A 16044-nucleotide genomic window follows, 5' to 3' on the forward strand; every position below is an offset into this window, starting at 1 on the left:
GGCCGCGCGGGGCCCCGAGCGCTTCGAGACGCGGGTGACCCTGCTGGAGAACGGGCTGCGGGTCGCCTCGCAGAACAAGTTCGGGCAGTTCTGCACCGTTGGCTGTGAGTACCCGGGCGGGGCCTGGCCCCGGTAAGGACCCGGGGTGTGAAAGTCACGCTGGTCTCTTCTCTTGTTCGCACTAGTGCTTGTAAATTCAGGATCAAGACATGAAGCGAAATACCTCAGTGGCATCTCCCACTTCCTGGAAAAGCTGGCCTTCTCCGTGAGTAGCGGGCAGCAGGGCGGGGCTGGGGGTCCTGAAACACCATCCGGGGGCAGGGCCGGATCCTGCAGCCCCGGCTCGTTGTTTGGAGCATAATTACATTTGGAAGGTCTGTGGTGCTTTCCTCTCCAAGGTAGTAGAAGATGATGATGCTTGTTCTGGGCTACGCTGAAGGATTATAACCACGTATGGCTTTACTAGTTAATAACACTGGTCTCTTCTTTCTTAGTCCACAGCTCAGTTTGGCAGCAAAGATGAAATTCTCCTCACCTTAGAAAAGCACGGGGGCATTTGTGACTGCCAGGCATCGAGGTATGATGCTTTTTCTCTGTGCCTGAGAGGTTGCAACACTGACAGTAGTTAGAATTACTTTTCCTGGCACGACAGTAAAAGCTGCTTTTTGCTTCTAAGCAGCCAAAATCCACTTGTGGTGCCTGCTGAGCATCTGCAGAAGTGAGACTGAAAGGGTTTTGAAAGTCAGTTCTGTTGCCTTTTGAAACCACGGCATGAGTAATGGTCAGGCAGCTTTCTGTGTGATTTCCTGATGCAGTTTACTGCCTTCTCAGTGCAGACCCCTCTGCTTGTGTTGCAGGGACACCATCATGTATGCTGTTTCTGCTGAAGCCAGAGGCCTGGACACTGTGGTCAACTTGCTGGCTGATGTAGCACTGCAGCCCAGGCTCTCAGGTCTGGAAACTTAAGTCTCTGCTCAAAAAAAAACAGTCTGCCAATGTGTGACTTGCTTTTAGAGTTCAGAATTCTTCGTTAGATTGTGCTCATCAGAGGTTATGGTGTAGCAGTGGGGTACTCTGGGAGGTGGTTGCTATCTCTCTCCCTCTTGATGCAGATGAGGAGATGGAGATGACTCGCACAGCAATACGCTTTGAGCTTGAGGACTTGAACATGAGACCTGATCCAGAGCCTCTCCTCACTGAGATGATCCATGCAGTAAGACAATGAGAAGTCCACCTTGTGCACCATCCCCTGCTTGAGACATTGCTGCATCCTCTCCCTCCATTTTTCCTCAGCTTCAGGGTTTATTTCAGACTATCCTAAAACAGATGTTTCTTTTTCTCAGATTTCAGTGGTGAGAGGGAGAATTTTGCTGTCCCTCCACTTTGAAATCTTACATTCTACATACATGAAAGATTTTAACCCAGACTAAACTTATCTATAACCTATCTTTGTTGACATGGATGACATGTTGATTTATTCTGACATTAGTGAAATAATACTCAGCCTTTCCTCTCTTACCTGTCTCAAACAGGCAGGCATAGTTCTAAAACTTTAGAAAGAGAAGGTGTAAATGGAGGGGAGTGAAGTAATGTTTTTACTTTAATCTGTTTCCTTTTAGGCAGCCTACAGAGACAATACAGTTGGACTGAACAGGTTCTGCCCAGTGGAAAATACTGACAAAATCAGTCGGGAAGTCCTGCATTCCTACCTGGCCAATTACTACACTCCAGACAGGATGGTGCTGGCTGGGGTGGGAATTGAGCACGAGGAGTTAGTGGAATGTGCAAAGAAATACCTGCTTGGAGTGGAGCCAGCGTGGGGCAGTGGGCAGAGCAAGGATGTGGACAGATCTGTGGCTCAGTACACGGGAGGCATTGTCAAGGTAAAGCCTCTTCCTCTGTTGGAGATGCAGATTTGGACTTGAGCTGATTTATCCATGGCTTTGCTTTTCTAAATGTACATCTTGTTCATGAGTGTGCTCCAAACCTGGCCATGACAGTTATTATTTGGGTGTCACGTTAATTGTTGGGAACATATCGTGCTGGATGAGGTGAAAAATCAATCCTGATAATTTGTCTGCCCTTCCCACAGGTTGAAAAAGATATGTCAGATGTGAGTCTGGGCCCTACTCCCATCCCAGAGCTTACCCACATCATGATTGGGTTAGAAAGCTGCTCATTTTTAGTAAGTATCAACCTAAAATCTGTTGGTTTGTGTGCCCTGTACTCCTGTACTGGCACTTGCTGCTGATGCTGCACGGACCAACAAGCAGCTTTTCCACTGACAGTTTGATGAAGGCACTGACCTTGATGCTCTTATTGACCCATGTTTCTTACTCCTTGCTCATCCCAGCCCCTGGGGAGCTCTGCTGTTGCCTCACTGAGTTGTTTGTTGTGATGCAGGAGGAAGACTTCATTCCCTTTGCTGTGTTGAACATGATGATGGGAGGTGGTGGCTCCTTTTCAGCTGGAGGGCCTGGCAAGGGCATGTTCACCCGGCTGTACCTCAATGTGCTCAACAGGTTTGTTTGCCTGTCTCTGTCAGGCAGAAACAGTCTTCTCCAGCAGGTTCACGTGGAAGTCTTCACCTCTTGAGAGCCAACACCCACAGGTTTACATTAGCTTATTGCACTTGAAACCTGCCAGACTGACTTGTCAGTGGATGTTTTGAGAGGGTGAAAAGGCAGAAGTGACCAGGAATCCTGTTTCCAGTAGCACGATCCATCCTTACATCAGGGGATGCCAACAGAACTGGCAGTAGGTGCCAGCAGTGCTGCTCTGTTGTTCTGGATTTGGTCTCAGAGATGCAAGTGGAGAGAAGGAAGCAGATGGTGCACACAGAGATTGCCAGAGGCAGGGACTGACAATCCTCCTTGGCACTCCTGAGAATCCTGACAGTGCACTAGGAGGGGACTCACTGTCCACATTGGTTTAATTTTTACATTTAAATTCTGGGGTTTAGAGTTTTTAAAATACTGTTTATATATTCACAGGCACCACTGGATGTATAATGCAACCTCTTACCACCACAGCTATGAGGATACAGGTCTCCTGTGCATACATGCCAGTGCTGATCCAAAGCAGGTATCCAGTCCTGTATCCAAATACAGGTGTCCTGAAGAAATAATCCCACCACTTAGCACCAGCAAGGAAGCTTGATGGAATAAGCATTGTTCTAATCTTTCCATTATCTTTTTCCTAGGTTCGAGAGATGGTGGAAATCATCACCAGAGAATTCATCCTGATGGCAGGAGCAGTAGGAGAGGTCAGCAGCCTCCCCTGCAGCCTCTGCAGGTCTTTCAGCTCAAATGTTGCGTTGCACTGGCCGGGCTAGAATGAATTTTTGTAGATGAGTATGTTACATGTTTCTAAAAGAAGATAGAAACTTTAGCCAACACATTCACAAAGATGTTTCCAGAACTCTTAGGTGCTATCTTGTCTGAGAGAGCACTGGCCAGACTTTTTTGAACATCTGTTTGTATTTGCTGCTCGTTTCCAGGTAGAACTTGAGCGAGCGAAGACGCAGCTGAAGTCCATGCTCATGATGAACCTTGAGTCTCGACCAGTGATCTTTGAGGATGTGGGAAGGCAAGTGTTGGCAACAAACACAAGGAAGCTGCCTCACGAGCTCTGCGACCTCATCAGTGAGTAGACTCTGCTGCTCCTTGCCTCGACTGAGTTGCAGGTGCCCCTGCATGAGGGAAGAGCAGCTTACAACATATTCTTGTAGCACAGATGAATTGCCTTAGGAAGCCTGGGGGCAGATAAATATTTCAAAGTGCTCTTCTCAATTGCTTGCAAGCCAGCAAAGTTACTCTTTTTGTCAGAAGGAAGGAAAAAAACCCAAAACAGCAGCATGGTAGAGAAGATCTAGGGTTAGTGACTGGTTTTCTGAGCACGGGGTCTGACTCGGCATCATCTTAAAGCTGCTTTCTGCTATTTAGAATGTAGCTGTCACAGCGTTGGCTTTTATTTCTTCCTGCAGGTCAGGTGAAATCTACTGATATCAAGAGAGTGGTCACTAGGATGCTTCATAAAAAACCAGCTGTGGCTGCCCTAGGTGACTTAACAGATTTGCCCACGTACGAACACATCCAGGCAGCGCTTTCCAGCAAGGATGGGCGGCTCCCGCGGCTCTACCGGCTCCTCCGATGAAGCAGAGAGAGAGAGAGAGACCCCTGCAGAGAGAGACCCCTGCAGACACCTGAGGGACTTGCTGCTTTTTTTTTTTTTTTTTTTTTTTAAATACGTTTTTGAGATGATAATATTGCTGCACACCCTGCCCTTCCATCCTTACTGTGCAAACCGGGAGCTGTGCTACAGCTGGACAAAGCTGCTTCAGAACACTGGGCTGTGAAGAGCTCCTGTTGGGCTCAAAGGCCCACCCTGGCTCTGGAGGAGTACTTTGACCCTCTGAGTAGGTTACAAGAGCAGATGGGTGTAAACAACCTTCTCTTGGCACTGGGGAAACACTGCAAGCCCAAATACTCATCACTGCAACTGAAAACATGTATCTGAGGTGTGTTATCTTGCCAGCAGCAGAGGTGGAGCTGTTACACTTGGAGGTCCTGGCATGTGCCCTTCCCTTGCCTGTGGGGATTAAAGGACAGACTTCAGGCTACATCACTGTTAAAAGTAAAACGGTGTGTTCATCTTATCTTTCCTCACCAGGGTGATCACTGGACCTGTTAGTAAAGAAGGTGCAGTCGAGTGTGACAGGAGGTGCTGTAGTGAGATGCTCTCTGAGCTGTCAGTTACACGGGCATAGAAACACTGCTGGAAGTGCTGTTAAGGGCCTTGGGTTACCTAGTTGAATTCAAAGAATATTTGCAAGATGAACATAGATTTGACCAAACTGAATTAGGAAAATACTAGTTATTATCCATGTGAAGTTAGGCAACAAGTTTCCTGCAGCCCAGGTTTTGTTTACAAGTATGGATGCATTTAATCAGTGTAATTTACCAGCTGTAGTACTACTGGAAGTAATGGGTCTGGAAATAACTTCATAATTTTGCTGGAGCTCAGTTATGGCATGTGTCTGCTTTCCTGTAAGTTTCTGTGGAGTTAATCTCCAGAGATACTTTGCATAATGCTACATGGACACTTGCTCTAGAAGGAAAGCAATCCCATTCTTCAGGTTTTTTTCACTTGTGTATGAACTGTGCTAAAGAATAAAAGTGTTTTTACTGCAGACCTGGGATACAAACAGTAAGTTATTAAAGGAGTTGCTGCTGCACCTTGAACTCGTACCTACTTTCTTCACTGTCACTCAGATGAACTGAAGGGCTTGCAAAGAGAAGACACAATTGTCAGTAACAGCAGAGATGTTGGTGGGCTAGAAGTTAAGATCAACAAAACAACACTTAGAAAGCTTGCGATCTTGAAAATGACCAACACCCATGTTACAGAAAGACATACAGTTAAGTGCTATGCATTTGACATCCTGAAGTAGACCCAAAGGAGAGGAATTTGATGTACATAATGCCCTAATAATATGGGCTTAAAAAGAGTAGCCAGCTGCATTGCAGCACCTCCCTGGCTAGATGTGTGTGGTAAGAATCAATCAAACTGGGAGCAGAACACTGAGGCAGCTATTCCCTGCTTTATCCCCATATCTTTCCTCAGGCAACTGAAAGAAAAAATCTATTGCTTCTTGTGGAACCCACAGTATGGAAGTTCTGTTCAGTTACTGTGTATGTTTGTAAGAAAATAAAGAGACCTCTAAATAACTGGAGCAAGTAGTAAGAGTTCTGAAATTCATCAGCTACTGGCTGGGTTTCTTCAACTGGCAGGTGAGACGTGCTTTGTTTGTTCAATGCAAACAATCCCAAAGAAATCTGTCCCACTTTCCCACCTGAAGACACATAGCTCAGGTCACCCAAAGGGTAAGCATGCATCACACAGTCAAAGAACTCCTCACAACTCTGCAGTAAGAGCTGGTGCTCCTTTAAGGTATTGCATTAATTTATTTTTATTCCTTTAAAAAGAAAGGAACTTCCAAGCCGTGATGGCTACAGACAGGTCAGTGCCATAGATGTTTGTACTGCAGAACAGAAGCTCTGTCTTGGACAGGTTGCATAGTTAGCAGCACTTCCTCCAAGTTAGTTTGCATGGCATTTATCTACTAAGGTGATTAGTGACCAGCCAATCTGTGCCCATGAGGAGTTTTTAAGTATTAGCTGTACTTAGCATTTCACCAGTGCCATACTGGTCTGTGTAGTATGTTTATTAGCCTTAAGACAACACTACTTAAAAAAAAAGTTCATTGAATTGGAAAAATAAACCCAAAAGGAATAAACTGTAATCAGAGGTACTAGAACTGCCCTGTCCCTAGGACTCACCTGACCTCGTAACCACTTTGGTGAAGCACTGCACTGGAGCTGCACTCAGACCATTCTTCTCAACCCAAGTGTCCTGCTGCTGAAGGCAGGTGATGTTTCATCACCCCTGGGAAGGGCAAATGAGTTAAGGAAGGGATTGTTTCAAGCAGTCTCAGCAGCCAAATACCTGGTGTGAGAAACTGGTATTTACCCCCTCGGTAACAGAAGGCCTATAGAGTAAGTGAAAGGCAACATTTCTACACTTAGAATGTACAGTAGTACATTCACACAAGTCTTGCTGTGGAGGACCAAAAAAGCCCAACACAGGAGCACCATCCTTACACAAAACTGCTCAAATCCCCTAACTGGTCCCTTTTACACATTTTACAGAACAATACACACTTGGCTACAGATAAGGAGAAAAAAACCCCACAACAACCCCACAAGGTATGTAAGCTCACCAGATCACACAGACAGACAGACAGACAGAACGTTCACCTTTCTGCAGGCTTTTCTTTGGTCCCCTGCCCCCAGTCATGCCAGTTCCTGAAGCTGTGCCCCCCATCTGGAGTCACTCTGCATCCGGTTGCTTCCAAAGATGATAATGTTAAAAATAAACCAATTACATCTGTTGGGATGGATGTTCTAAATAACCAACTCCATTTTCTTCAGCAAAAGCACTTGAGCTACATGGATTAGCTCATGCAAATGAATCCAGGATGAGGTTTAAGACATTCTTCACAAGCCACAGCAACTGCCAGAGGTGCTTAAGCAGACAATTCCCTGCAGAGTTTCCTGGTGGCCTGAAATCCGCTTTGTGGGCACCTCTGACACCAGCTCTGCAGAGCTCCCAGCTCAGGAAATACTACATATGCTGCTGGATTTTTGGTCCTTTTGCTCTTGCCGCTTCAGAAGTTCCCTTGTGATTCGCCTCTTTATTCCAATTAAATAGAGCTCTCTGTCAAACTGCCCTGCAGCCAGGGGGATGCTAGGAGAGGAAAACAGGCAATCAGATCAGGGCACAAAATCATCCTTCTTGTTTGCCCAACATTTCCCAACTAGTTCATGCAACAAAGGCCAGAAACCTAGTTTTTACTTTCTTAAGGCATTCAGGGAAAATGGGAAAACACAGTTTTTCTTCTGCAGCAACAAGTTCAGGTTTTTCACAACACATTTAAATTAAGAATAGTTAATAATTGTGTTATAATTATTATAACATCATAATAAATTGTATTTTAATACATTAATAATTACAAGTTATCTTCATTATGACTGTAATATCTTACTATACAATTATTTGTAATAATTACAGCATGAACATGCCTGCATTCATACGGGCCATAGACTGAGGACATTCTTTATGTCCCTGAACCAGAAAACACTCATTTGAAAGGCTGACCTAGGTTCCTCGGTGTATTCACTAGCAGGGTTCAAACAAATCCCAATTCTAATTGCACTGCTGAGCAAGTGCTTTCAGAAATCACCATTCCCTGGATAACTGGCTCCTGAAATCCCTGAGAGTGCTACTCACAGAAAAGGAACTAACTAAATTTCAGTGACCAAATTTTCTAAGGAGTTCTACTAGCACAGCAGCCCAGGATGGGACATTAGGAAACCTGGAGGATCTCAGAATACTCCAGTCACATACAGCTGTGCTGAAATGCAGCCACCTCTGGGGAGAGAAAACAGCGAAGAGGGAAAGTGGAACAGCAGAGGAAAGCTGTCCATGCTGATAGGAAAAAGAGAGCTGCATCCCAGAGCAAACAGAGATTTACAGTGAATTGCAGTGGCCTCTGTTTATCTCCCTCAGGAAGATTAAGGGACCTGGCAGCAGGGATTTCAGATGTCAGTGCAAGGTTTAAGTGCTCTTGCTCTGACCACTGGCAGCACACACTGGGTGAAAACCAAACAGGCTGCAGAGACCTACACAGGTTTAACTCTATTCCAGGGACTTTCCTAGGAGGACAAACTCCAAGGAGGAGTATATATATCCTCAGGATCACTGGAGCCATTTGCAATCATATGAAATGGTTAAGGAGGTACTAACTTGTCTCTGCCAGGCCTCACTTTCACCCGAAACAGGGCAAACACAGGGCGATGGTCTGAAGTCTTGATCCCAGGGCAGGAGGAGTACTTGACTGCCTGGATGTCGTCCTTGTACCGACTGCGGAACACGACGCGATCCTGCGGGCAGGGAGAGAGACTGATGGTAACTCCCTTTGTGCAGCCACCCTGGAAAGCACCACTGGTTCACAGGAGACAGATCCCATCATAGATCACACCCCACTCAGAGTGAAATGAAGTGTCTTGGACAGGGACACATTCATGAGGAATGCATGTCTGATCCCAACAGTGGTTCTCTCTCCTGAGCGCAGGGGAGAATGCACTGGGACAGAATGGAAGGCAGGGAAAATGAGATGAACAGCCTGTGCCAAACTCTTCCTGCACTCCCAGATTCTGCAGTCCTTTTTTCCAAACCATTTCCACATGTCCTGTTGCCTTTAAGCAACAAATCTCAGCATGGCTGCCTCTCATACAGACCAACTTTCTCAGAGGTGAGAACCCCCTTTGGAGGCAGATGTGGGGCTGAGCAGCCCGTCTGAGCACTCTGAAATCTGCTCTGAAATCACCCCTTACCGTGTAGGAAGGAGTCCTTTGTTTGGAGGTGGTGTCATAGCTGTCCTTTCCTATGTCAAACTTGTAGGAAGGACGGAAATGAATGTCAGCCTCCTGGAATCCTTTGAAAATAGACCCTGAAAGGGAAGGGGAGAACAGAATGAACAACAAACTTCTTCCTAAGGATCTCCCACACTTTCTGCATTCATTCAATACTGCTTAACTGGCAAGAAACTGCAGACACATACAGACATGAGTGGAAAAACATGGGATTGGGCTCTGGAGAGGGAATCTCCCACACTTTCTGCATTCATTCAACACTGCTTAACTAATGCTGGCTAGAAACTGCAGAGACATACAGACATGACTGGAAAAACATGGGATTGGGCTCTGGAGAGGGAGGAAGCTCCAGCAAGGATGAAAAGCTAGTCAGTGGTTATTGAAACAACACTTGGTAAGTGCACTTGCTCTTCTGTTGAAAGCTCGTGATGCTTTGCAAATACAAGCTATTGACATCTAAATGCCTTGGATGCCGTCAGAGAAAGATGTTCAGTTCACAGAGGTGTCAGATGAAACAGCAATAAATGGTTTAGCAAAATACTCTAGCAAAAATTCCCTAGCACAGACTGCCACTGGATGTGACAGCTGCTGACTTCCCTTTTCAGGGAACGTGACAAGAGAAAGCAGCAAAGGCCTCCAGAAAACAGGGATTTGGCTGTAGTAATTTTTGTGCATAGATATTTCCGTTCCTGGCAGCTGGGGAGAAAAAGGTTCCTCACCCCTGTTCATCTCACTAGTGAGCTGGTCATACACCAGTAGCTTGGACACGTCTGTGTCTGGGTTCTGGTTCAAGATGGAATCCACAGTCTCACGATCCTTGTTTAGTCGGAAGTTGAAGTCACCAAACCAGAACACTTCATCAAATCGAGTTGTGACATCACCTGAAAATTCAAGCCAGGAGGGTCAGTATAAAGGTAAAACACCCTGAAAAGTTCTGAAGGAAAAAAAAATAAATTAAAAATCCCAAGCTTTTCTTCCCTGAATCTCCTTTTGACTTTCAAGGAAAATTAAAGTGTATCATGTAGCTCATTAAAATGAAACTCTTGTAATTCTTTCAAAGTCAGAGCTGTAAGATGCACAGCTCACTGAGAGTGCTGCCAGATATGTTCAAGAAGCAAGGCATAAATTCTTTCTTTTGACTACCAAGAGATAAAATATTTGAGTATGTTTTCTGCTTGTGACCATTACAGAACATGGTAATAAAGAACAACAGAGAACAGATCAGATATTTTAAAAAATCACTGAAAAAGCTAAAGAGACCAAACTATCTATAGGACCTAAAAAATAGTAAGAACACAGAAACCTAATGCTACACTGCAGATAAAGCAGTAAATTAACTTTTCTAGAAAAAGGGCTTAGCTGCATATCTAGACATCATGTCAGCAGCACAGTATGGAACAATAATGGAATCTGGCAAACACTGATCTGTGTATATGCAAATGAAAATAATTTAAGTTTTGAAATAAGCAATTTGTATTTGTTCCAGAAAACACTTGGAAAGTTAAACACTTCCACAGTATTAATAAAAATGATACCAAAATTATCTTATTGCTGTTCTGATAAAAACATACAACACATGAAAATCCCTCCTTCATTTTCTCTCTCCCTCTCCAGTTAATCTCTCAAATTCCCCTGGAAATTACACCCTGCCTAAAGAAGCAAAAAAAAGTGAACAGTAACCACCCTCAGACAAAAAGACACGTGGTCTCTTTTTATACCATCTCTTTTCCTTAGTGTAGACTGAAGGACAATGTACAAACTCTGTCCTTTTGGGCTCCCAGATAAACATGGTTTCACACTTACTAGAACTGGATCGATAGGGGTTTGTGTCCGGAACGTTTTTGGGAAGTGTAAGGGCTTGAATGGTTTTATTGTAGTCCAGCTTCCTCTCGTTCACCTTGCTGTCCCCAGCTGAAAGACAGACATCCCAATCCTGCCATCATTATCATTCAATTATCATTTTTGGTTATAACAGGAGCTTCCAAAGGACATCAGACATTTTCCCCATGTATAACGTAACACTCTGACCCAGGGAGCATACAGACTGAAGAATAATGTCAGTAAGTGTGGAAAAAGGGGACACAAGTGTGCAGAGTTCATTTCTGTTTTTCCAAACACAGTTCTTTGGGAAGTTTGCTACAAAAAAACCTCTCCTTCCTTATTGTTCTCAGCTCAGCAATCCTGAGCTTCGACTTTAGCCTGTCCTGCTTCTCCATCCTCCTGCACCTTTTTTATCTCTGTAAAGCAACCCTCCTGTCCCCCCTCCCTCCCTCAGGACACTTTTAAGCACATGGAAAACATCTCACATGTGAAGTGGGAGGTGATGAAGAGAAAGGAGGTCCCAAAAAACGTGAAGCAGATTCCCAGAGCTCCCTTGGTTTTGATCTGAGATACAATTCGAGTTGTCACCGTGGCATATTCCACTTCTGGAAGGAGAAAAAGAAGCTGCTTTTACTGAAAGGCCTCTGGAGACAGAGAGCAGGGAAGTCAGGTGAGGAATAGCCTTGGAGAAAAGGACAAGACAGGGGATGGCAGCAGTCCCTTCACCTCCCCACTCTCCAGCTCTTACTAAACCACACACCTGAGCAGAACCAGATCAGGTCCCTCCGAATGAAGACTGACATGTAGAGCACCCCGTGGGCAGCAGAGTAGAGCATGACATAGTGTGGGCCCAGGGTCTCCTGCAGCCGGATCTCCCACTCCCTTCTGCAGGAAAGAACAACAGCTGGATCACAAGGACAGTACAGGAGACAACAACCAGGAAAGGAAATCAGTATTGTGAGAATGGAGCAATCCCTCTCATACAGAATGGCACATAATAAAATCATATAATGGTTTGAGATCATCCAGTCCCAACCCCCCGCATGGGCAGGGACACCTCCCACCAGCCCAGGTTGCTCCAAGCCCCATCCAACCTGCCCTTCAATACTTCTGGGGATGAGGCAGCCACAGCTTCCCTGGCAAACTTCCAGGGTCTCACCACCTGGTCTCACACTGAAGAATTTCCTCCTAATGTCTAACCTAAATCTCCCCTCTTCCAGTTTTGATCCATTACTTCTTGTCCTTATCCCCAGCTGTGGTAAGATGCCCACAGAAATCAGGCAGGAGTTTTGCTGTTGGCTGCCCTGACAACAGGAACAAATTCTGTATTCACAGCTTTTTGTGATATTTTCCTCTCAAACCCATGTCCCCTGGTGTTTATGCAATGGAATTAAAGTCTTATTAAATGAGCTATTTAGTGAAAATACTAAGAATATGATGGAGACTACTTCCAGACTAATAAAAACCAAAACAAATAGTTAACAAAAAAAGAGGATGGTTCATTACATTGCTTTTGCTACCTGTCTGGACAGCCTTCTTGAACCCCAATGACATACATATCCTGGGCATAGTCAGGATCTGTTGGCAATAAGAAGTCATCCAGATTCACTGGAAGTTCCTATTATTAAAAAGAAAATAAAGAAGTTAAAGTGGCAATGTTAGTTACGAAAAGATTTACTAGAAAAGTACGAAGTCCAGGTTGACAATGAACATAGTCAGGAACAGAAAAAAACCCACCACACCAGCTCCTGCAGTAAAGATGGGGTAACCTTACTGCTCCAAATACCCATGGAAACTTATGGGCACTCACCTTCTGACCCTGCATGTTCCAGGTGGCCACAAAAATTCCAATATTCCTATCAGGAAAATATCTGCTAAGTTCTTCTGCTCCCATTAAGGCACCACTTGCCAGAAGGCTACCTTCCAAATAGCTTCTGTGAAGAGAAGTCCCACAAAAAGAGCATCTCAGGAAATGGCCTGGCAGTTGGAATAATGATTTATAATGCTTGAATCTTGAGTTAACCAAGAACATATCTTTAGCTCAAGAAAATGGCGTTTAATATTTATAAAAGATTTTGCTTATCTAAAGTTCCTCATAAAGTTCCAACCAATACAGAGTTCATGGATTATATACAAGAAAACAAAACTGTTGTCATAAACCAGCCTTTTCAAAAGCAGGACATAGGTAGGATGGTGAGACTGATGCTGCACAGCTTCTGTGATGAGAAGACTGAAGCCATCCAAAGCCTTCAGTCCCTCCAGGACTCACCACAGACACAAAACAAAGAGGTTGGTTTGGTGTTTGAGTATCTTGAAGGAGCTCAGTTTACTTAAAACATGAAAATAGCTCCATCATTCCCAGTGTTCTGGCACCAAGTTTCTGCTGATCAAGGATTCAGACTGACATTCTTCCTTCAGTTCAGTTCATCAAATGAGCTTTTAAGTAAATGATTTATTGAGCCTGAGGTCTAAAAGGGCATCACATTTGAAAAGGACAGATCTGTCCCACAACAACTGACTCTCCAAAGAACACTGATTACAGAAGCAAGAGGCACAAGGGCTGTCAGAGGAACAGCTATTTTTAATCTTGCTTAAGCTCTGCAAATGATGATTTCAGCATGATGTCAGGGGATGCTGTGCATCTCACTGGTTCAGCCAGCTGCTCACCTGACACCAACAATCTTCCCAGAGGGAAGTGAAACAAAACCCTTCATGGCAAAGAAGTGACAATCTATCTTTCAAGGCTTTTTTACCAGTTAGCAACACTTCAACTTCTCTCAGAATTATCTTCCCCTGTACCACTGACTCCCACTAGTTGGATCAATTACCAGATTTATCCCTCAAGGCCTTGAGATTCCTGGAAAAGTGGAGGCAGAGGAGCTTCTGTGGACACTGAAGCAGTTCACTGGACATGATTTGATCCTGCCAGAAGTCAAACATGCTCAACATCTGCTCAGTACCTTACAGGATTGTGATAGTACTGCATATACCACGTGAAAGTTTCAAGCTAATAATCATATCTGGGTTTTTTTCCTGCCCTTTACCATTGCAGTTCAAGCCCCATGTACTTTTAGATTTAAAAACAGTTAGCATGGACAGCTACTGTTTGTGTATTTTTAAAACAGGTTACTTAAACATTACGAGCAAGCAAACTGCAAATCAAACTTATGAAAAACAATACCAAGATGAAAGGAGCAAATATAGAACAGTTGTACTAATCTCTTCATCTTCAAACTGTCTCCACTCTCCACAGCAGGTTAAACAACACGGAACAACCTGTGTGCTTCACCCATCAGTGGGAAGCTCCCTGCCTCTGCCCAGCAGGATTCCTCAGGGGAATCCCTGCTACCACCCCCCAGACTTGGGCAGGAGAAGCTGAAGGACATACCTGCTTCGGACATCCTTGGAGCGAATGGGAGTGAGGAGGCTGAACGTGGATTTCATGGAGTCTGTGGAGCAATTATCATAGACCATCCCGGTGCCATGCAGCCTGGTATCGCTCAAGCTGCTGCTCACCCTCCCGAACCTGGGCTGAGAATGTCGATAATCCAGACAATCTGCATCAATCCTATTAGCTGTCCTCAGTGCCCGAGAGCCCACGTTCAGCTCCAGAGGTGGCAGAGGTCGAGCTGGCATTACTTGGGACAGCCTGGGTTTGCTGCCCACAAATGTCTTCCCCTTCAGGAGCCCACCAAAGGCAACGGAGATCTCAGAGGCTCGTTTCCCCAGGTCGGAGGTGCCTCCTTTGCTCTTCCCCAAGGAACTGGCTTCCAAGGCGTCTGATGAACTGTGCAAGGAGTTTTGCTGGCAGCACTGGTGGAAGGGGCTTGCCCTACCCCTGGGAGGGCTGAGGGATGCTTCCTGCAGGGAACCATTTGAGGAACTCGTTTCATTGGGATCAGTCAGACTTTCCTGACTTGTTTTAAACCGTCTCCATCTCCTCCAGCTTTTCTCATCCAGAGACGCAGCGCGTTCCAGCCGGGGCTTCCGAGGAGGTCTTGGAGTGAACGACTTAATTTTCATATTAGCTTTCAGTTCACCTGGTAGAAGCTTTATGTTCTCATTTAAAGAGGTGCCTACACCTGGAGCATCCCCAAAGGTAAGCATCCCATTGCTGCCAGCCTCCTTCTTTGCTGCTTTGCCAGCTTTTTTAGCGTGCAGGTCCTGGACTGCTCCACCCTCCATGCTCTGAGTAACACAAGTCCCTGAGTGCTGTGGGAATCCATTTGGAGTACTCATCCTCCTCCCCTGGGCACCTGCTATAGCCACGGCTCCATAGAAGTCCCCCACACACACTTGCCTTCCCTTGCTTACCCTGTAGGTTCACAGAGCTTTAACCAAGCCAGAAAGGCAACGGAAACTGAAGGCAGCTCAGTCTTTGGTTGAGAACAAAGAGCAGGTGAAGGTGCAGGCAGATGCATCCTCTGCAAAATTTCAAGAGGTGGGATACCTGGATTTGTCCAAAAGAAACATGGAAGAATTAGAAGTTACTGTGCTGTGAACACTGCTCCTTAATCAGAACGCAAGCTCCACACAGGATGCCCCTCTAGAACAAATCAAACCTTAATGTGGCCTTGTTAGAAAATCACCGTTATTTTCTTTTTCCCAAGAGCAGAGCAGTGAACTGACCCCCTCAGTGCTGTGGGCATCGTGGCCAGACTGCTTTAAGGGAAGGCTGTGCATGCAGTCAGTAGGAAAGGAAACTAAAGCTGCACATCAATCACAGCTCGTTCTCCTGGCTACACAGCGAGTTCCCCGCACAAGCAGCTCCGGGCTGCCCGCAGCACCCGGCGCCAGAGGCCAGGAAATTTCCAGTCATCTCAGCTTCTACCCTGACCTCACAGCAGCAGATCACTCCTCTCCTCTTCTGGCTCTGCACCAACCCCTGGCCGCTGGAAGCCGGGAAGTATCCCAGGAGCAGCTTTAGGGATTGGAAACCGGGGTTCGAGGCGAACTGCTTCAGGGAGAAAGCGCCTCATTGCTCTGCAGTTCCTCCATCCCGCGCTGCCGGGGATGCTAAACCCGCTCAGGGCACCGGGACGCTGGTGTCTGTACCGAGGTGCAGCCGCCCGCCTCCTCCGCTGAGGGGAAAGGAGGGGAAGAACCTCCTCACGCTTGGCCTTCCCACCGCTCCGCTACCGCGGCCCTGCCCCTGCCTGAGAGAGCACTGACCTCCGGGCTCCCCGGCCGCTGCCGCCCGAGCTCGGTGCTCCTTCCCCCGCCGTGT

The 16044-nt window shown here is 45.9% G+C and overlaps 2 protein-coding genes across 2 annotated transcripts; one reads left to right on the plus strand and one right to left on the minus strand.

Annotated features, from left to right (window-relative positions):
* Nucleotide 1: 1 nt before the first annotated feature.
* Nucleotides 2-4155, plus strand: PMPCA (peptidase (mitochondrial processing) alpha; the record flags this gene model as incomplete). Its single annotated transcript, XM_009998955.1, has 12 exons — nucleotides 2-104; nucleotides 186-265; nucleotides 495-577; nucleotides 858-952; nucleotides 1113-1213; nucleotides 1620-1883; nucleotides 2093-2185; nucleotides 2404-2522; nucleotides 2994-3084; nucleotides 3203-3265; nucleotides 3500-3644; nucleotides 3986-4155. Coding segments are annotated over 12 exons (1407 nt in total), but the record flags the coding sequence as incomplete, so codon positions are not given.
* Nucleotides 4156-7144: 2989 nt separating this feature from the next.
* On the minus strand, nucleotides 7145-15056 carry INPP5E (inositol polyphosphate-5-phosphatase, 72 kDa). The gene is made up of 10 exons (XM_009998847.1): nucleotides 14206-15056; nucleotides 12628-12751; nucleotides 12338-12435; nucleotides 11578-11702; nucleotides 11303-11422; nucleotides 10800-10907; nucleotides 9716-9877; nucleotides 8958-9073; nucleotides 8368-8504; nucleotides 7145-7308 (listed from the first exon to the last, which is right to left on the minus strand). Exons 1-10 carry the CDS (start codon nucleotides 15054-15056, stop codon nucleotides 7176-7178), a joined length of 1974 nt encoding a protein of 657 aa, XP_009997149.1. The 3' UTR covers nucleotides 7145-7175.
* Nucleotides 15057-16044: the final 988 nt, after the last annotated feature.

Source organism: Chaetura pelagica, unplaced genomic scaffold, assembly GCF_000747805.2.
Source record: "Chaetura pelagica isolate M959 unplaced genomic scaffold, ChaPel_1.0 scaffold405, whole genome shotgun sequence".
In the NCBI taxonomy this organism is placed as follows: domain Eukaryota; kingdom Metazoa; phylum Chordata; class Aves; order Apodiformes; family Apodidae; genus Chaetura; species Chaetura pelagica.

Excerpts from the sequence above, each read along its gene's own strand:
- INPP5E (XM_009998847.1), bottom strand. The coding sequence starts at position 15,056 with ATGAGTACTCCAAATGGATTCCCACAGCACTCAGGGACTTGTGTTACT. Across the intron at positions 11,703-12,337 it reads CAAGAAGGCTGTCCAGACAG|AAGGGAGTGGGAGATCCGGC; the intron begins GTAGCAAAAGCA and ends TCTTTCCTGCAG. Across the intron at positions 11,423-11,577 it reads CCTGATCTGGTTCTGCTCAG|AAGTGGAATATGCCACGGTG; the intron begins GTGTGTGGTTTA and ends TTCTCCTTCCAG.